General features: G+C 42.7%; 1 protein-coding gene across 1 annotated transcript in view; it reads right to left on the reverse strand.

Annotated features, from left to right (window-relative positions):
- The window catches only part of AIG1 (androgen induced 1), a 398,211-nt gene that overhangs the window by 216,114 nt on the left and 160,051 nt on the right, over window positions 1–22,046 (reverse strand). Inside the window, exon 3 of the mRNA XM_040350577.1 lies at window positions 2,240–2,341. Within this exon, the coding sequence (XP_040206511.1) occupies window positions 2,240–2,341 (102 nt within the window). The remainder of the gene's footprint in view (window positions 1–2,239; window positions 2,342–22,046) is intronic.

Genomic DNA, 22,046 nt, shown 5'->3' on the forward strand with positions numbered 1-22,046 from the left:
CAGGGTCCTTACTTACTACCAAAACAAAAAAATTGACAAATCATTGTGGTATCAATGGTGCTAACCAGCAACATTGTAGGAGGTTTAGATCTAAAGAGTAACTTCGCTTTTGCTTGTTTGTCCTATCTGTTTCTAAAGAAAAAGCAGTTTATTTGTGTTATTTGGATATAGATCTTGAATGTAAGTGACTTTTTCGTTATTATTCAGCTGCTTAATTTGCAGTGCTTTAATGAGGAAATCCTTTTAGAAATTATTAACACTTTAGGAGCATCTAACCAAAAAATAAATTTTTTTGGTTGTAAAGGACGTCTAAAATCTGGCTTGTATCTTAGTGCAGACTTTTGGGGAAATTAGTCAGCCAATCAGACAAGCAGCAAATTACATTTTCGGGGGAATTCTGTGCACCAATTGTGTACAGAAGACCTCCAGGTTGCCATATTGCATTGATTTTTACAGAAAATTACATTCAAATACAATATGACTTGGGGTAACCCTTAAAGCTGGGTTTTAAAATCTGTCTTTTACTCTTTTCATTTCAGTTTTTCGCTGGCTAGTTAATAGAGCTGACACAAACACTTCAATTGTGGATTATTTGTTGTATCAGGAAGTGCAAAATCAGCACTCTAAAATGAACACTTTGGTTTTATTATTAGCAGAATTCATTAGCAAAACAAGAAAAAAAAAACAGATATTTCACTTTTAATAAAAAAAAATACTAAAAAATACTAAAATTTTGAACTGCAATTAATACCTGGTTTTCAACAAATTTTGTAAAATAAATATATATTAAGCCTTTAGTAAACAAAGGATTGCTTTCTTTGTTCCCTGCTCACACCACAATGCTGGAGTCATGTGCATTTTGATGTGCAGAAAAATTACTACAGATGTGTTTACACCATACACACAAAAAACCTAATGACAAAGCACACAGATTTCATGTGCATAGAATGGAAATGAATGCAAATGTGCACTGAGAGAGAATGTAAGCCACTGTTGTTGACTTCTCTTCTGGTTGACTGTCAATGGTGTTAATACTTTTTGAGTCATTGGAATAAGCGTGCAAGTCAAAAGTTCTCTCTGACTTGAAAAACTGTTTTCTTGTTTTAGGTCAGTGAGTAAGCCAGTACTGTGGACAGATACAATAAGACAACAGGTATTCTCAGCTGAAGGTCAGCTATTATATGTTCTTGTGAGTTATCAATGATAACCACAAATACACGTGCAAATATTTAGTTGATTTTGACAAAATATCCGAAAGATGTCCTTTCAAAAAATCGTTTCTATCCTTGTAAGTGTTCAGTTTCAGGAGTTAAAACCATAATCCATACTGGCCTGGCACTAGTAAAGTGAAACGTGACTGACTGATTTGGGTGACTCTGCATTATTCTCCTTGCACTGTTGGCTGAATCAAATGTGGATATTATGTTCTGTCTATGCTACAGGTTTTATGGTTTTGTTCTGCTCATTATTGCTTATTTATAAAATGATAAACTAATATTCAAGTTATTTGGGTTTAACCCCCCGCTAGCGGCCGAGAAAGGGTTAAAACCGCCCGCAAAGTGCCTCTGCAGAAGCGCATTGCGCATTTCAACAGGTGGGAGCGGTGAAGGAGTGGTATACACACCGCTCCAAAGATGTGGCTAGCAGGATTTTTTTTCCCGTGCTGCTAGCGCACCACTCCAGTGGGCTTTCACATTGGAGAAACAGCAGCAGCTGTTTAGGGTTGGTTTGCAGGTGCTTTTTTTAGCGCAATAGCGCCTGCAAACCGCTCCAGTGTCAAAGGGGTCTAAGGCATAAATATGGACTAATTAGGCTACATATGGGGAAGGAATAGGTTATTAAGCTAAATATAGGGAAGGTATAGGTGGAAGCTATATAAAACAGGCTATATATTAGAATCTTCCAAGGCATGTAATGTGTGAACCTACCTGAACAATTCATCCAATCCATCACAACCCTGCACTTTTTAGTAGCTGATAAGAGACTGTACAATACAATTTTAAAATGTATAGTGAGCATAAGGAACCCACCTGTGTACTCAGCAAAAATACATTCTGCAGACTCAACCAGACTGTGCACAAGACAAAGATATCTATAATGTTTGTATAACATGCATTGGCTGTTCTTTGAGGTCTTCTATTTAACATGTATTATTTTCTTTGATTTTTCAACCTACTTATTTTTCATGGTAATGTACACTTGCTTACAGTGTTTTGTTCAAAATACAATGAATGCTTACCATTCCATGATTTAGCCAGGGTGGTATGAAATTATCCAGCAGCTTTGGATATACCAGTTCCCTGTCATAAATATATAGGGTCCAGAACATCGTTACCACAAACTGAAATAAAAAGATATAAAAAAAAATAGGTCATTCAAATTACAGTTAGCATTAGTGCACAATAAATACACAGTGATATGTAATTAGTATTCTAAATTAAAAATGCACTTTAGTATCATTTTCAATATAGGGAGGTGAAAAATATATTTAAACACACACTATTTAATGTACATTGCCCCTTCTATTTCTGTATATTGATGATGGCACTGTAATAAACAAAAACATATTTTCTAATTGATATACATCTGTCACTTGACCCAGCTCTTTCCCAGCCTGTCTTCAGGGACACATAAGCAGGATGAGCTTCTAGTCCTCTGCTGCTGGTCAGATATTCAAAATAAAATACAGAGTAAAATAAAAAAGTTGTGTCAATAATTTAGTTTTTTGCCAATAACATGGTGTAGGCAGATTTCTGCTAGTCACAGGCTGTGCCACGCCCCTCCAGCCTTTGTCTAAGAATAAGAGGAAGGTGAAGTCAACATCAATCTACATGGAATATCCCTCACCCATTATGTTTAACTAGTTAGTGAGCATGGAGTAGGAGGGAGGGAGCGGGCTGTTATTTACCACTGTGTATACGCCCACATGTGTGACTTTATAGTCACATGGGTTGCTCACATGTGATAGGGAGGAAATGCTCAGCATAGAAACTCACCGAAAAAACTGAGCATGTGCCAAGCTGTTCTGCAAAATTCCTAACTGCATTGGGTATTTGGATAGAATGTGGAGAACACCAGGATCAATCATTTTTTTTGCAGAATTTAGAAAATGAATCCCATAGTGAATGAGTGAGTATGAACAGCATGTAATATGGCATTTATTGATAGTTTTTTATGTTATGGATTTAGTGACACTTTAAGTAAAATATAGCTGAAGATCTATAATTAGTATTTCTCATATCTACTGTATATATTGTACACATATTTTAAATACAGTATAAAGAGAAGCAGTCACAGAGTAATAGTATCATGTAAAAATAAATATAGTGAACATTTTAACCACTTAAGCCCCGGACCATATTGCTGCCTAAAGACCCAAGGGGTTTTTACAGTTCGGGACTGCGTCGCTTTAACAGACAATTGCGCGGTCGTGCGACGTGGCTCCCAAACAAAATTGGCGTCCTTTTTTCCCCACAAATAGAGCTTTCTTTTGGTGGTATTTGATCACCTCTGCGGTTTTTATTTTTTGCTCTATAAAAAAAAATAGAGCGACAATTTTGAAAAAAATTCAATATTTTTTACTTTTTGCTGTAATAAATATCCCCCAAAAACATATATAATTTTTTTTTTCCTCAGTTTAGGCCGATACGTATTCTTCTACCTATTTTTGGTAAAAAAAATCGCAATAATCGTTTATCGGTTGGTTTGCGTAAAATTTATAGCGTTTACAAAATAGGGGATAGTTTTTTTGCATTTTTTTACTACTAATGGCGGCGATCAGCGATTTTTTTCGTGACTGCGACATTATGGCGGACACTTCGGACAATTTTGACACATTTTTGGGACAATTGTCATTTAAATTGCATTCTTTATTGTGAAAATGACAGTTGCAGTTTGGGAGTTAACCACAGGGGGCGCTGTAGGAGTTAGGGTTTACTTTGTGTGTGTTTACTAGTGTAGGGGGGTGTGGCTGTAGGAATGACGTCATCGATCGTGTCTTCCCTATAAAAGGAATGACGCGATCGATGCGCCGACACAGTGAAGCACGCGGAAGCCGCGTGTACACGCTGCTCTCCCCGTTCTTCAGCTCCGGGGAGCGATCGCGACGGCGCGGCTAAAAACAAATAGCCGCGCCGTCGTCCCGGATCGCTCCCCGAGCGGACCCGACCTCCGCATGTACCGGGGGGGGGTCCCGATCGGACCCCCCACCCACGTCTAGCAGAGGACGTACAGGTACGTACATGTGCCTGTCCGTGCCATTCTGCTGACGTATATGTACATGAGGAGGTCGGGAAGTGGTTAAGTAAAATGCTGACAGCGATGTACCTAAAGTGGCCCCGTGGCCACCTAACTCATGCCTCCCCCTCAACAAAAACCTTTGCTACAACCATTACTGCCTTTAATTACAAGGAGAAAAGTGAAGTACCCAACACTTCCGAGCATGTGCCCCCCATGTGACAACACTAGTGTTTCATAATTGGTCCAGCACTGCCACATGGTCCTGTTTAGACTTTGACTAAACTGTTTGGATTTTACATCTTGCTGTCCAAGCAGAGAGCAAAAATGTGACTGGGGAGGGAGAATTTTAGTGAATCTTTTATTTTTCTGCATAGGCAAATAAAAGGGACACCTGTAAATATGTCATAAACCCTGACAATTAAAACTGAATCTATACCATAAACAGGAATAATCTAAGGTTATCTTCAGTCTAGGCACATATCAAACCAAAAAGTAGATTCAGAGATATAGACAGAAGAGGTTACATCCAATTCTCAACTTTCCCCAATTTCCCTGCAAATTCTTTATTCTAATAGGAAACACTGACCAATTAAAAAGTTCAGGGGGTGGAAGGGACCTGGATCAAGCCAACATTTTATAAGAAAACTTGAGATAACCAAATAACTTTAGCTCATGCATCATTTTATCATATGATAAGATTAAATTATCCATATTTGTTGATCATTTGATTTTAAATATATAGGTTTATAGGTTGTCTATTATTATTATTATTTTTTATCTCTCCCCTTTTCATAATAGCTCTCTTTTCTTTTTATAATATTAATCATATACAGTATATTGTAATAGTTTATAGTAATGCTGTTGCTTTTCCAAATGCAAATATATATATATATATATATATATAGTGAATAAAGTTGTATGGAACTTGATGTTGGGTATTGACTCTTGTTCCAAGGTTTTAGGTTTTAGGCATCTTTAAAGCGTTTTTCATATTTTTACATCTTTAAAGCAAATTAGGGCAAGAGTGAAGGCTACCACCAAGATAATGAATGCCTCACAAGGAATGAGCAAGGTTAATGTTTAAAGTATTATTGTCCTTTCACTAAATATAATACATTTACATTTTCACTTGTCCTTGCACTCTATGAAAAAAATGGCACTATAAATTACTTTCCCTAACAATAAATCATGTATAGCATGTCCTGGCTCTGTGTTTGTATCTGTATTTGCTGAAAATATGCGGCTCATGAACACCACTTGATGGAGCTATTTGGAAAAGGAATACTGTTCTAAATTATGCCAAATCAGAAGCCCATCAACCAGGGGAAACTTTTGTAGGTAACAGCAGGATGTGCTCAAAGCCAGGAAGCTGCAGGCAATATTGATAATGCAAACTATCTTCATGAATGGTAATTCATGATACTGGCATTTTATCTGAGGCTGATAGTATGTAAGTATGAGTGTACTTTTAAATTTTTTTAAGCAAAGGTGAGGTTATGCTTTAAAGTGACTGTGAAGTCTTGTTTTTTTTTTCTTTTAAAATAACAAACATTGTACTTACCTGCCCTATGCAATGGATTTGCACAGGGCAGTCCAGATCCTTCTTTTCTCTGGTCCTTCTTCTGTGCTCCTGGCCCCTCCCTCCTGTTGCGTGCCCCACAGAAAGCAGCTTGCTATGGGGCACCCGGGGCAGAGTCACAGCTCCCTGTGTCAATTCAGACATGGAGCCGTGACCCACCCCCTCTCTCTCCTGATTGGCTGACTTTCTTGACAGCAGCGAGAGCCAATTGTGCCACTGCTGTGTCTCAGCCAATCAGGAGGGAGACTCGGATGGCTGAGACACTTGTGGACATTGCTGGGGCTTGGGTTAGGGGGGCTGAGGGCGACTTACAACCACTTTAAGTGCCTGCAAAGGTTTGTCTATTAAAATGTTCAGATCATGAGCTTTTAGCCTCTTTTACCTCAAAGGCTTTCCCTTGCTTGGGCTTAAGCATCTGGGTTTCTCCAGAGCCATTGCTTTTTTTTGTTCCTTTTGTTTCTTCTTCATTTTTTATTATTTTTGCAGGAATAGATCGTTTAGAACGACCTCTTCTTTTAGTGACATCTAGGGATAAGCAAACTGGCCAAACCTAATTTTGCTTGATTTTTAATGATCCCGGCAGGATATTTATAACCACGAAAATAGAACCAAACTCCGCTGATGTCTATGGGAGCCAAAACATGTTATTTGTTCTGGCCTTTTCCAAGGCTAATTCACAAGCTTTTATTCAAAAAATGAATGGGTAGCTGGCCTCTGTCATGTGCCATGTGTCATGTGACACTGTAAAAATACCAATTGTTTTAAAATACCATTTGTCAGGAAGAGGGTCTTTAAATGCAACATTTAAAATACATAACATGTTTGGAGGATGCCTTAAAGCTTCATGTGAAGTTATGGAGAAGTACAATATAACCCTTCATACATTATGGGTTTGTTCTCAAACAGTGGCTGAAAAACTGTATTTTAGTGGTGGTGTTTGCAAACAAACTGGTGGGGATACTGCCACTGGGTGATTACACTGACCAAATATATTCTTGACCATATACATTCTATGTAGTAAGGTAAAAAATCTTCTGCATGCAATCAAAAAAAATCTTCTGCATGCCCTCTCTCTCCCCAATACATACCTGAGTCTGATCTCGATCCATAATGGGCACAAGGCTCTCTCGGCTCGCTTGCTCCTCTTTGGCTCAGGTACAGCAAAGGCAGCCACTGGCTCCTGCTACTGTCAATCAGAGTCAGTGACAGGGGACACACAGAGCAAGCACACACGAGTGCCCCATAGCAAACGGCTTGCAAAGGGGGCACCCAGCAGGGAGGAGGAGCCAGGACCTCTTTCATGACTAGGGCGTTTTCTATTTAGCACTGTGCTATTTTAACTGGCAATTGCACAATCATGCAACACAGTTTTAATATAAATGAAAAAAGACTATACATTTTGAAAAAAAAAAAATATGTTCTACTTCCTGTTATAAAACATATAAAAAATAAATAAATAATAAGATTTAAGCCAAAAAAAAATCCAATAAAGTGTATGATAATTGGTTTGTGCAAAAGTTATAGCACCTACAAACTTTGGTATATATACAGTATATACTGAAAATTACACAGCTATAGACACTATACTGTAATGACGATGATCAGCAACTTAAAGTGGGACAGTAATAGGGTGGCGGACAATCTGGCACTCACAAACACTGGCCAGGAGGGTTACTAACTGACACTGAAATCGCTAGTGACACTAATAAAGTGATAATACTGTACACTGACACTGTACTAATGACACTGCCTGGGAAGAGGTTAACATCTAAGGATAATCAAGGGGTCAACTGTGTTCCTATCAATGTATAATGTGTGGAACGTATGCTGCTTTTACTTTATGATCTGGCTGTTTCTGTAAACACAGAACTCTGTGTATGATTGTATGCAGCCGAACAGCACACTTCAGCCAAAATCATAGGTTGAAATCTGCTGCCAAACTTGTGCTGTATCCAATCACACGTGCCCAAAAAGCCGAAATAAAAGGTGTGCACGTGACTGTGCCTTTACCTTGCCGCCCACTCACAGTATATTTACTCTGAGCGGTAGGGAGTGAGAAATAAGGTAAGTACATAATCTTATTTACAACCAAGCAGTTAACTTTTGTGGTAGGGGGTGGGACTCATATCAAGGGTAAAACATTTTTCTCCTGAAGTTCAGCTTTATGAGTTAATAGTAGGTAAGTTTTAGATACATTCTGGCCACAAGATAAACCTTGGTGGAGTGGATTTTCAGATTTATATCAGCTATACCTCCTTGACAAGGCAATGCTAAGAGCTAAAAGTAAACTCTATTCAGCCGCCTTGGTCTTGAATTTAGGACAGATGTAAAAAAACGCTGATGGTAGTTTTCAGTATGCTTAACCACTTGTCGACCACTTGCAGACGGCTGAGTTAATCGCTGTAGATGTACATCAGCCGCTTTAAGAACGATAAGGGGTGCAACATCGGAGCCGATGCGCATGCCCGGCAGGCGCGATGTCCGCCTGCCACCCACGATCACTCCACACAGAGCCAGAACGGGAATCTGTGTATGTAAACAAATATAACCCCTTTCTGACAGGGGAGTAGAGAGAGATCTGCTGTTCCTAGTGATCAGGAACAGCGACCTCTCTCCTCCTCCAGACAGTACACTCCCATCACAGTTATAAACACCTCCCTAGGGAACACTTAACCCCTTGATCGCCCCCTAGTGTTAATCCCTTCCTTCCTAGTGACATTTATACAGTAATAAGTGGCGATTTTTTAGCTCTGATAGCTGTATACATGTCACTGGTCCCAGAAAAATGTCAAAAGTGTGGTCATTAAAGCAGAGTTCCAGCCAGAAGTAGAACTTCTGCTTTAAGCACTCCTTGCCCCCTTACATGCCACATTTGGCATGTAATTTTTTTTTGGGGTGGAGCGGGTATCTGTTTTTTAGAGGGACTTCCTGTCTCACTTCCTGCTTCCTCTTCTTGGCCGCCTAGGGAACTCCTCCTCTCCCAGTAGGCAGCATGATTAAGCACTAGCAAGAGTGCGAAACTAGTCGGCTGTCCTGGTTTATGGTTGTGGTGATTATGCATGTTCCTGCTTGGAAATAAAAGACAATCTTTTTTGAAAAGTTATTTCGGAGTGCGGCTGTCCATCTCCTTCCTCCTATTGCTACTAGGCAGCACCTTGCTGCCAGAAATCTTCTGGAACACATCACAGGTCGCAGGAGATTGCCTGGCCAATAGCGGTAAGCAGCATGACTTGCATATGCGCAGTGCATGCCTGGCCGTAAAGCCATAAGCTGTCATGGCCAGGTCCCCACAGTTGCTTAGACATGCCGCAGAGAGGAGAGGGAGAGGAGCTAGGCTCCGGGCGCCTGCATCGCTGGACTGTGGGACAGGTAAATGTCTGTTTATTAAATTTCAGCAGCTACACTTTTTGTAGATGCTGACTTTTAATAAACTAAAAAATGGGTGGAACTCCGCTTTAAGGGGGCAAATCCTTCCAGTCCTTAAAAGGTTAAAATGAGCTGCAGTGACAATGATCAAAGAAAAATAATCCAAAATTGTCAAATCAGAGTCTGTACAGCGAGAGTGGTCAAAATAAATCTTCCTTAGGCATAATGATGTTGTTAGAGGGGACATACAGTATTAGCTTTTTGGAAATAAAACCGGAACTTTGGTTTTCTTGGTCTTTCTCTATCCACTTATCTGAATACTTATACATTTCCATGTACCTTCTATTATTATTATTAACATTTTCATCTTGAATTTCCAAGACTGGCATTTCTGGTTTCTCAGATTTGTAAATGAAAGCTTTGTTGCAACTGTGTTGCTGGCCATTTTCTGTTATTCTGTTGCAGTATCTTGCTCTTGTCTGCTGTAGCTGGCTATGACTGGGCTATGACTGGGTTCTCAGCTTTTCTCTGAGTGTCTGGGCAAGTGTCTGGGCCCATAACATGCTAGAAATTCTATATAGCCCTACAGAACATACAGTGCACAGACCACATGGGCTTTGCTGCTTAACTGTAGACAGGAAACAGGAACTTTATTTAGGGAAAAGACATCGAGTATATCATAGATGCAGCTACAAACTTATAAAAACTGCCAGCTACTGGTTAAAGAATATGGGGCAGATCCACATACATCGGCGCATATATAGACCGGCGTAGCGCATCTCATTTACGTTACGCCGGCTCAACTTAGAGAGGCAAGTACCATATCCACAGAGTATTTGCGCCCGCCGATAAATTAGGAGGCGTAAGCCGGCGTAATTGAAAGTGGGAAGGAAGTGGGCGTGTTCCATTGAAATGAGCCGTGACCCCATGCAAATAAAGGGCCTGGCCGGACTGCACATGCGCATGACGCTGACTATGGTCAGCGCCTCTCTGCGCATGCTCAGAACTCGGCCCGGCGTAATCAGTGATATAGAAACTAGGCCCGGCGTACTTAGTGAGATACGCCCAGGGCATAAATAGGCATAAGTACATCCATTTGTTTCCCCCCCTGAAGCAAGGTGCTTTTGTTCCGTTGCCTGTTGCTGTTTGTAGGTTTGTGTCGTGTCGGTGTGTTTTTTGGATCGTGTGTTTTTGAGGGATGTCAGAGAGGAAGAGGAAGTTGAACTTCTCCCTGCGGGAGAAGGCCATTATTGTGAGGGCCATGACCCAATATGGTCGATTTCTGCATGGGCCTGAGAGTGCCAACACCACCAAGGCCAGGAGGAGGGAGATCCTGCAGATTATTGCAGACGATGTTAATGCGTTGGGGGGTGAGACCAGGACTCCCAATGAGATCATAAAAAAGATTAATGATCTCAGGCGCGTGGTCCGTGGGAAGCTGGCAAAGATTGCCACTCATGCCAGGGGCACTGGAGGGGGACCTGCATCCACTATCAGGCTCACTGATGATGAGCGGGTGGTTGCCCAGTGCCTCCACAGGCAGCAAGTGGAGGGAGTTCCTGGCTTTGACTCCATTGAGGAGGTCTTGAGGACAGGTAAGTGTGTTTTTTTGTTTCTATCTGGTGTGTAGCATGTGTGGGGGGGGATATGTGACAAGTGTGTGTATCCTCCAACCTGTGAATGTTTTGTGTCATCCACAGATGTGCAGGAGGGTGCTGGGCCATCTGGCTAGTCCGCACCATCCCCCGGACATGAGTCTGATGCAGCCCCCCAGGCAAGCCCGGAGTCCTCTGTGCAGGGGAGTGGCCCCAGCTCTCCTCATGGGGAGGTTGAGGAGGAGGTGATGTCGGAGAATGAGGTACTTCTCCATTTGGAGGAGTCTAGCCCTGGTCCTGGCACCAGTCAGGCCTCCATCAGGGCTAGCCCCTCCCACTCCTCCCCCAACAGGGCTTCCCCCCCAAGGGGCTCCCCTTCTCCCAGGCCACAAGCCTCATCAGAAGGCAGGAAGGCGACCCGCAAGACAAGGGGGGGTGACAGAGGTTCTGCCGGAAAATCTAAGGAGGGACCAGGCCCGTCAGACCCGCCATCTGGGTCAGGTCACCCAGACTTTGGACCAGATGGAGGAGAGCATGGCCTCCATCAAGGAGTCCGTGCAGGACATGAGTTGCAACTCCCTGGCTCTGATTACCTGCCTCAACGACCTGCAGACCGCCACAGCAGGCGTGGGTCAGGAGGTGCGCGCCCTGACCGAGGCTGTCCAGGCCAACACGGCAGCCCTCAATGTGGGCCTCACGCGCATCACCCTGGCCTTGGAGGGCAGGCTGCCAGGTGGGCAGAGACCAGGGTATGCTCCTCCTTCCCCTGATTTCCCCCCCACGAGTCTCCCCTGAGGAGCCGGGGCCGTGGCCGTGGCCGCCCCAGGCGTGGGGCACGCCAGCGCCGTTAGGTTTTTGTCTTTTTTTTTTGGAGTGTTTTATGTTTATTTGTTATTTTACTGTGATTATGATTTGTTTTATTTTTGTGAATGATGTTTGATTGTGGGGGTGACATTCCTGCCGGAAAAGGGGTGTCACCCTCGGTTGTGGTGGAGAAGGGATCGCCAGGACCAGGGAGGAGTGATCCCCAGGTCCGTGTGAATGGTGTATGAATGTACAGTGACATAATTGGAGCCTTGGCGTGGCGTTGCTGCTCCCAAGTCCTGCATGGTGGGCTTGTGCTAATCCAATTTGATGAGGATGTGATGTGTGTGTGTGCTAGGGACCACAGTGGTGTGCATGCGTGCCTTCTCCTTGTGCCATGATTAATGTGTGTGTTTAACGTGCAAAGATGCCTACTGTGAGGCATCTCCTGACTGCTCTTCCCTCTGAAGACGGGGTAGCCTCGGTTATGGGGGGATTGTCTGGTTCGGGGGTCAGGTCATCACGTATGTCAATCTCCAGGCCCTTTCTCACGGCGAAGTTATGCAGCATGCAACATGCACCGATGATCTGGCACACAAAGTTTGGGGAATACAACAGGATACCCCCAGACTTATCCAGGCATCGGAAACGGGACTTCAGGAGGCCAAAGGTGCGTTCCACCACTCCACGGGTATGTGCGTGTGCTTCATTGTATCTTTGCTCTCCTGGGGTTTGGGGATTCCGGAATGGAGTCATGAGATGGGGTCCAAGTGCATATGCAGAGTCACCTGGAAGGGAAAAGACAGGAGGATGTTAGTCGTGCATGTGCCCCTCGTGATGTCTGCATCATGGGGGCGGACAGTCATGCCTGACACCCATGTCACTCACCAATAACAGTAGTTATTGCACAAAATTTATTTCTGTATTCCAACAGAACTTCCTCTGGATACAGCACTCAAAAGTTCAATGAAGAACTGTAACACATCAATCAAATGTCAGTTTATTAAAGTAATAAATTGACAGTTGATTAATGCAATAGATATAAATATATGAAAAATGATTTCCATCTTCCTGGAAAAAAAAGCTGCATGGAGCATGATGTTGGACCCGCTACGCTTTTTCAAGGTTATCAAATTGTTGTCTTTTATTATGATTTCAAATAAATATGATATTGATCTGCTGTCTCTAAGAAAACAGCGTGAATATTATAAGTCCAAAATGCTCTCAACGCATTTTAATATCTTACCAATGAGCACTTTAAGCAGCCAAACAGATGGCATGGAATCACATTAGGAAGACCCTCAGGAGGTTCACTAGAACATCAAAGGTATTTTAAGATAACCTTTTATTGAAGTGTCAGGTAAAGCAACATTTCGGGACTACATAGTCCCTTTCAAAAAGTACACCAAGTATGTCACAGGCATTACCTATTATTCCCAAGCCTCAGACTTTTTTTTTAAAGAAGTTATACAGATTGTTACATATGGACTTGCCTAAAGAAAAGAAATGAAAATAAATTTAAACCCTAACTGGATGACAATTAGTTTTGCTAAAGTATTGTACAGCATCAAAGCGGTTATAAACACCAAAATAAAAATGAATTAAACTACAACTTACCAATGCATTCAATCATTGGTAATCTGCAGTATATTACATTTTTGTTTGTGAGTTTAATACTGCTTTAACAACTGCTATTCTTTGCCTTAGAAATCACAGTTTTAACCTTTTTCTCATCTTCTTTTACATCTCTGTGCTGCTTATCTCCTCCAGCATCCTTGCAGCTACTACCAGTCTACATGCATATGCTTCAGCAACAGCTGTATCTTTCCTCAGGGAAAAATACCTGCGTAATAAGCCTCACAATGGCTGCTCACAGTCTTAAGCTGGCCATAGATGGTTCGAATCTCAGCCAGTTCAGCAGGAACCATTCAAGATTCTAACCATGTATGGGCAGGCTGAAAGTACCCAAGTTGATCAACAAATTTTGTCGGTCAGATTTTACATGCGATTCTTGCTAGCAGCTGTTATAGCCACTAGCAATAATCAGTCTCCCCCCCCCTCCTCCATCCCCACTGGGAAAATACAATAGGGTGGACTTACTAAAACTGGAGAGAGCAAAATCTGGTGAAGCTGTGCATGGTAGCCAAAGAAAATTGCTCCATCTATGGCTGGCCTTAGAGCACATATGGCAAGGTGACAACAAAGGAGAGTAAAGAGACAGGGACAAAGTGTTGTCACCCTATAACAGAAAGTGCCTGAACAAGGTCCTTCCTGGCAGGATTGCCAATTATTATGCTAATGAAAGTTATAGATTAAAAAAACAAACAAAAAACAAACAAATTACTTTTGAAATCACATTTATATATTAAAGATTATATAAACTTTAGTGATTGGGTTTACATATATTATAATGTTTAAGGTATTTTTTTCTTCCCTCTAAAAGTTAACTTTTTTAAGCAATATTATTCTGTGATGGAATGAATGCTAACCATAAAATTAACGTTGACCATTTTCCCATATTAACAAAGAACTGCATTTAATTAAAATACACAATTTTTATTTAACCACTTAAGGACCGCCTCCTGCACATATACATCGGCAGAATGGCACGGCTGGGCACAGGCACGTACAGGTACGTCCCCTTTAAGAGCCCAGCCGTGGGTCGCGCGCACGACCCGGTCCGAAGCTCCGCGGCCGATCGCCACCGGTGTCCCACGATCGGTCAAAGGAGCTGAAGAACGGGGAGAGGTGTGTGTAAACACACCTTCCCCGTTCTTCACAGTGGCACTGTCATTGATCGTCTGTTCCCTGATATAGGGAAAGACGATCGATGACGTCACACGTCCAGCCCCGCCCCCCTACATTTAGAAACACACAGTAACAAGCGTCCTTGTTTTAAGCGTTCTCTCTTCCAGCTCCTGGGACATCGACCAGGCAGTGGCGACGGCGTTTGCAGACAGCCACAAAGGCTAAGGATCAGGGCCAGGCCCAGAAGTACAGGAAGCAGTGGGGCCAAAAAGCTAATAAGCAATGCCCCAGATGGGTAGACTTTGCTGTATCCCTAGGGTACAAGCTGGAATTTCAAGAGATTCCACCCCATCAGTTCCGAAGTTCTGGGGTCTCCAAAGATCCAATAAAGAGAGATAATTTTTTCTGATGTTTGGATCATTTGCTGTCTCAGGGGGTAATCAAAGAAGTCCCCCTAAAAGAGCAAGGTGCAGGGTTTTATTCAAACTTGTTTGTGGCTCCAAAACCAAACAGAACGTCAGACCCATTCTGGCCTTATAGATCTAAACCAATTTCTGGACAATCGCCATTTCCGAATGGAAACCATTCGGTCCGTGGTCGCCACCCTACAAAGCAGAGAATATTTATCGTCTATAGACATCAAGGACGACTATTTACATGTGCCTATTTATCCCACTCACCAAAAATGTCTAAGGTTTGTCGTGGAGCATCGCCATTTTCAATTTGTGGCTCTACCTTTTGGTTTGGCAACTGCACCCCGGGTATTCGCAAAAATCCTGGCTCCTGTGTTGGCAAACTTGAGAGCACAGGGTATAACGGTGTCAGCCTATCTAGACAATCTACTTGTAATAGATCAGTCAAAGGCAGGGCTAGAGCATGCAGTGTTCAATACGATGAGATACCTGGAGCAGTTAGGATGGGTTATAAACCTACAGAAATCCTCTCTACAAGCTCAAAGAAGAGTAGAGTATCTAGGCATGATCATAGATACAGCCCAAAGCAGGATAATCCTGCCAGAACCAGAGGTCATGTCCCTAAAATAATTAATCCGCAGGGTCAGGACAAAGAGGAGACCATCTATTCGTCTGTACATGAGGCTATTAGGAAAGATGGTGGCCTCCTTCGAGGCGGTTCCTTACACCCAGTTTCATTCAAGACTTCTACAGGGCGGCATTCTGGCTGCCTGGAACAGGATGAACCAAACTTTGGATTTTCCCAAGTGCGCCAAAGCTTCAGTTGGTAGTTAAAAAAACAGAAGCTTGCAGAAAGGACGGTCCTTCCTTCCAGTCACTTGGAAGGTGGTATCCACAGATGCCAGCCTGTTAAGCTGGGGAGCAGTGTTAGAGGAAGATTCAGCCCAGAGTATCTGGATAAAAACAGAGGAGAGCCTGCCCATCAACATATTAGAGATTCGGGCAGTATACTTAGCTCTCAAGACCTGGACACACAGGTTACAGGGTTACCCTGTTCGGATACAATCCGACAATGCTACTGCTGTAGCCTACATCAATCATCAAGGAGGCACCCGGAGCCGGGATGCCTAGAAGGAGGTGAATCTGATTTTGATATGGGCATGTACCTTGCCTGTCTGCGATTTTCATTTCAGGGGTAGAAATCTGGCAAGCAGACTATCTGCAATTGCTGCCAGGAGAGTGGTTGTTCCACCCGGAGGTCTTTCAGGTAAAATGCCAGAAATGGGGGACCCCGGATATAGACCTTCTAGCCTCCAGACTCAACAGTAAGGTGGACAACTTTGTATCCAGGATAAAAGATCCGCGGGCCTACGGAACGGATGCATTGACAATTCCATGAGACCAGTTCTCACTGATCTATGCATTCCCTCCGATCCCTCTCTTACAGAGATTGCTGTGCAGGATCAAGAAGGAGGGAATACCAGTGCTCCTAGTGGCTCCGAATTGGCCCAGGAGACCCTGGTATGCCAAAATCATAAAGATGGCAGTAGGAAGACCTTGGGTGCTTCCGCTCCGTCGTGACCTGCTGTCGCAAGGACCAGTATTCCATCCTTCCTAACTGAAGCTAAGTTTGACGGTCTGGCTACTGAGACCTACATCTTGAAGAAACGAGGGGTCTCCGGTCCAGCCCTTTCTACACTCATTAATGCAAGAAAGCCAGCCTCTAGGCTAATCTACTATAGAGTCTGGAAAGCGTTTCTTGGTGTGAATCCAGAAAATGGAATCCCTTAAAATATGACATAAGTAGAATTATCGCCTTTTGCCAAGTCAGAGTGGATATTAGCCCTGAGTACCATCAAGGGTCAAATATCAGCTCTATCAGTCTTTTTTCAGAAACCATTGGCACCTTATTCCCTAGCTCGGGCACTTATTCAGGGAGTACTGCGGATAAACCCACCAGTCAAGTCACCTTTATTTTCTTGGGATTTGAACCTAGTATTATCAGTTCTGCAAGAGCACCCTTTTGAACCTATTCATCAGATTTATTTTATTCTCTTGAGCAAGAAATTGGCTTTTCTGATTGCTATCTCTTCTGCCAGAAGGGTATCGGAGTTAGCAGCTCTTTCTTCTAAAGAACCTTATTTAATTTGTCACAAAGACAAAATTGTACTACGCCCTCATCCTACCTTTCTTCCAATCTTCTTATTGGCATTTCATTTAAATCAAGACATTGTTTTGCCTTCCTTTTTTCCTGAACCGGAGACAGCGGAGGAAAAGTTATTGCACTCTCTAGATGTAGTGAGGGCAGTAAAAGTTTATCTGCAAGCTACGGCTCAGATACGTAAAACAGATGTTTTGTTCATTATACCAGATGCTCTCAAAAAGGGCCAACCAGTATCAAAATCCATATATGGGACGGATGTTACTGGCGCAAATGGAAAAATTTGTTCTATATTGAATGGTTTGCTGCAATCAAAAGGGTGCAAGTCGCTCTATGGTGGCTTGCCCAAAGTGTAGTGGATATAGTATAAGGATTGCGCTACCCTGGTAGGTGACCTACATCTACCTAATCATGTGCCATAAACAAAATTAACAAAATTAATTAGCACCTATAAATATCACCTTATGCTATTCCACCACAAGTTTGCTGATAAATGACAATCCACCAAAAATTATACAAATATTCTTCTAAAAAGACTATGTATGTGTATATATAAAAAGACACATAAATATACCATACTTGTGTTAGTATATCAAAAATAGTGCTCTTTAAATCCTTAAACATGTGCGCTACCCTATTCCAGGTTCACAAAAAATATATATTGTGTCACTAAACCACAATTAGTATAGTAAAAATAATAACAAATATTATTAAAAAATATATATGTAAAGGAGAATTCCTAGATGAATCCTCTTCTCTTTATTAGGAAAGTCCCAATGTGATAACCAGGTGCTCCACAAGGTGATATTTATAGGTGCTAATTAATTTTGTTAATTTTGTTTATGGCACATGATTAGGTAGATGTAGGTCACCTACCAGGGTAGCGCAATCCTTATACTATATCAACTACAGTATCAAAATCCACCATTGCCAGGTGGATTCATCAAGTGATTATTCAAGCTTATGATTTAAAGAAGGAGATTCCTCCTTTTCCTGTTAGGGCGCACTCGACCAGAGCGATCGGTGCTTCATGGGCAGTGCATCACTAGGCTTCAATGGCTCAGATCTGTAAAGCTGCAACTTGGTCTTCAGTCCATACATTTACAAAATTCTATCAAATAGACGTGAGAGGACATGAAGATTCTGCCTAGTGTGCTGCAGGCAGCAGTCTAGGGCTTCTATTCCGTTGGCGGCCTGATGGATCTGTGTCTCCCACCCTTCATATTGAGCATTGCTCTGGGGCGTCCCACTATGTAATGACTAAGGCTCTGTGTCCCATGGTGTACGATAAAAAAGTAGGATTTTTAAATTACTTACCTTACCTGTAAAATCATTTTCTTTGAGTACACCACGGGACACAGAGGTCCCCCCCTTCTAGGGGATACTTGCTGCTGTGCTACAAAAACGGAGGTACTTCCAGTATGGGAGGAATTATATGGAGGGAAACTTGTTCTCATAGGTTGTGCCAGTGTCCAATTACCTCTGGTGACCATACAACCCACTATGTGATGACTAAGGCTCTGTGTCCCGTGGTGTACTCAAAGAAAATAACTTTACAGGTAAGCTGTTATTCAAAAATCCTACTCTTTTATATTGTGAAATGAAAAAATGGGGTGTTGGCGCCACACCTAGCAAAAAATATAAAATCTGTTAAATGCTGCACCTAAAATTAGTGAATACTAATTAACAAATGAAAAATGATAATAAAGGGCGCAAAAGACATAAATGTGATATATCAGACTGATGACAAGTATACCCTATACCAATGTGCAACCTATGATAGGTGTACCATCACATAAATTATATAAAAACACACAATTTGTATATTAGAAAACAAAAAGTCCATATGTGTGCAATGTTAATAGACAAAAAAACTTCTTCTGTATATTCCAATCACTGTGACTTTCTAAAGTGCAAAGTGCTTCAATAAAGTGCTTCAACCGAAGTGATAATTCTTAAACGCTCACCAGATAGCTTTGGCCACTAGGTGACGCACATGCATATATTATGAGATGTCTTTAGGGCCTCCAAGAATCACACAGCAAGCCGCATCAATTGATTTACAGTCCAATCGGTATCAGCATATGTTATCGATATTTGCTCATACCCCCATCATCTGCAGCTCCTCCAAACAGAGCCACAAAAAGGCATAGATAGTGTAGTAACGTCTTTTAATTTCTTAAAATGCAGCACTTACATACTGTATATCATTCAGTGTAAGATACAGCATTGTAGTATATACAGCTTGAAGGAGAGCAGAAGCGGGTCTGTCACCAATGAATTGCTCCGTGGTGAGCAGCGTGTTTTCGGCGTGCGTCTCAGCTGTGGGCGAATAAGGAGGACTCGTATACTGCGTGTCGAGTCTCAATTTCAATGCATTTCGCGCGTGTCATCAGGAAATGGGCTTGGCGCCATTTTGCTGGAGCCTAAATAGTGCTAGACTAGTCCTCATTGGCCAAAACCAGATGTATACACAAACGAGAAAAATGAACAAATAAATAAATAGTTTCCAATCTACAGACTGTTCCGCTTCCCCTTCAAGCTGCATACTCACAAATCTATACATTTATTAAAACGTATATGATAATAAAAATAAAGTATGTAGCGCCCTGCTCCTGTTGAACAGGCGCTGCTTTAAATTTAGTGGGGGTCTGAGCTGTTATTTGGCTCAGACTATTATGATTAATGGCACATTTAGCCTCTCTTCCAGCCATGGCTGTGCTGAGAGTTTCACCATTTCTCACCTGGGGGTGTCATTACCATCCATGCCAAGGGTGGCAGCAACAAGGTCAGGGTGTATTGGGTGTTCCCCTCGGCAGCGAATCGCCCCACTGTGCATGCCGGGGAGGGGTACTTTAGGGACAGACGCCATTGGTGCGGGGTCCGCTGTTCGCGCCTCATGGCCCACCTGGCCTGAGGTGCGTGCGTGTCCTGAATCCTGACTCCGGACCACGTTGGTCCGGGGCAGCGGCCATTTTGAAGAGGTGATCCTGTGCTGTCCGTCCTGCGGGAGGAGGCCATTTAATAAAGGAAGCCAGGGGAGGACCTATCCTGGAGAGGGCCATGCAAGAGGCTGGTACCTTGCGAGTAGGCCTGGAAACTTCATTGAAGGATGCACCATACACTGAGAACTAAAGTTCTACCAAAGCTAAGCTGGAGAGATCCGGGTGCTAAATCCTGTGACAGGGGATTCTTGACCAAAAGTGTCTCCTCATAAAGGAAGGTCTGTGGCAGAGACTGTACTTTATTCCGTGCGCCATCCCGACTGCTAGGCCAGTGAGAGGGACCTATCTGGGTGAGCAATACCTACTATGGCTAGAGTGGTGACGATAAATGTTTGCTGGAAGCAGGAGTGTTTCCCTATTTGTGATTATGCACCTGAACCTACCTACCCTCCCACCCCTTTACTTCTTTTCTACTAAAGTTCTGCAAATAAATCCAAGAAAAATAAGTGCATTGTGTGGACATTGAAATTCACCCTAGACAGCGAGAAGATAGAGGTAACGTGCCACCCAAAATTACTCAGCAGCTCCTCCGGGGGTAGTGCTACAAGAAAAAAAAAATGAAATGAAAAATAAAACATTAAAGTGGTTGTAAACCCACATTTTTGACTTTTGCCTACAGGTAATCCTATAATAAGGCTTACCTGTAGGTATAAAGAATATCTCCTAAACCTGTACGGTTTAGGAGATATTCCCCTTGCAATGCACTGCTGAAGGGCCGGCTGAAGGCATGCCGGAATGAAATCTCCAGCGTCATCGCCGCTCCAGCCAATCACAGCGCTGGAGCGGCGATACCCGGAAGACACGCACGGCTCGGCGTGGACCAGGTAAGTTCCCTACACCTCGTTCCGAGGAAAGTATTTCATAATGAGCTAATATGCGGTGCATACTAGCTCATTATGGCTTTTGCCTTGCAGGTGTAAAAAAAACAACAACTGTATATGCGTGTTTACAACCGCTTTAAGTGGGTGCTAACTGAGTCACATGCTCACAGCCCAACATGGCCGTGACATGCAACACTAGCGCACTCTCTGTTTTTTATATTAATACTTACCTAGGTGGATGCAGCAATGGTCCGATGCTGCATTTGTCCCCCCGGAGCCTCTGCACTTAGAATCGGCTGTTCAATCGCTCGGTTCTGACACCTTCCCGAGCAGAGAGCTGCTCACTGCCAGTCACAGCTCTGGCCCCTCCTTGCTTACTGGAGCGCTGAGCTGTGGAGGGGGCGGGGGCAGGGGCGGCCGGCTCAGTCTCTCAGTGGCTCGCTGAGAGGCTGAGCCAGGCATCACTCAAGGGAGCTGGTGGATCCAAACTTTATTGTTGGGATGGCGTGGTGCCTGGACCGACTTCTGTGACGTCAGCAGAGAGCGGACTTCAGCCCACTCTGCTGAAAATAGGTCATGAGAGTGCACTCCTGGGATCCATAGGAGAAGTACAGCCAAACGAGCTTTAGCTATACTTCTCCTTTAACATATCCACAATTGCGTGTTGAGAATTAATTCTCCACATAGCTTTTAGAAGCTGGAGGTATGAGAACAATAAAAAAAGTCAATCACTCTCAAGTAAGGATTGCAATTGTTTCACGTTTTTAAATTATAGCTTTTTCTTGGGTTATTTTAGATACAAGTAGTACTAAACAGAATGTTTTGTCTATGTTCAAACTTTATTCATGCGTCATGGGTGTGGAAAAATATGCAAAGCCTTTACAATAGCTTGACGTCATAGATTTCTGCCTAAGGCTGTACAACTAAATGCCTTACATGTAAACTTAAATTCTAGAAGAACTCAGGACCCTTCATCTGCAAACTATTGACGTGCACTGCCGAAAAGTACATTGCTACAATACAATATATCATGCTTGTTCAAAATACCTAACAGTGGAATCAGCAGTTATGATACATTTGGACATGCTGGTAGGTTAATGAGATCCTGTCTTAATTGGCCCCAGTATATGTATGAATGTGTGTTAGGGACCTTAGGTTATAAGCTCCTTGAGGGTAGGGACTGATGTGAATGTACAATGTATATGTAAAGCGCTGCATAAATTGACGGCGCTATATAAGTACCTATAATAATAATAATAATAACAGAATAACAGAATCAATGTCAGGACCTGGGCTTGATCTTGGGAGTTCTTCT

Source organism: Rana temporaria, chromosome 4 (genome assembly GCF_905171775.1).
Source record: "Rana temporaria chromosome 4, aRanTem1.1, whole genome shotgun sequence".
In the NCBI taxonomy this organism is placed as follows: Eukaryota; Metazoa; Chordata; class Amphibia; order Anura; family Ranidae; genus Rana; species Rana temporaria.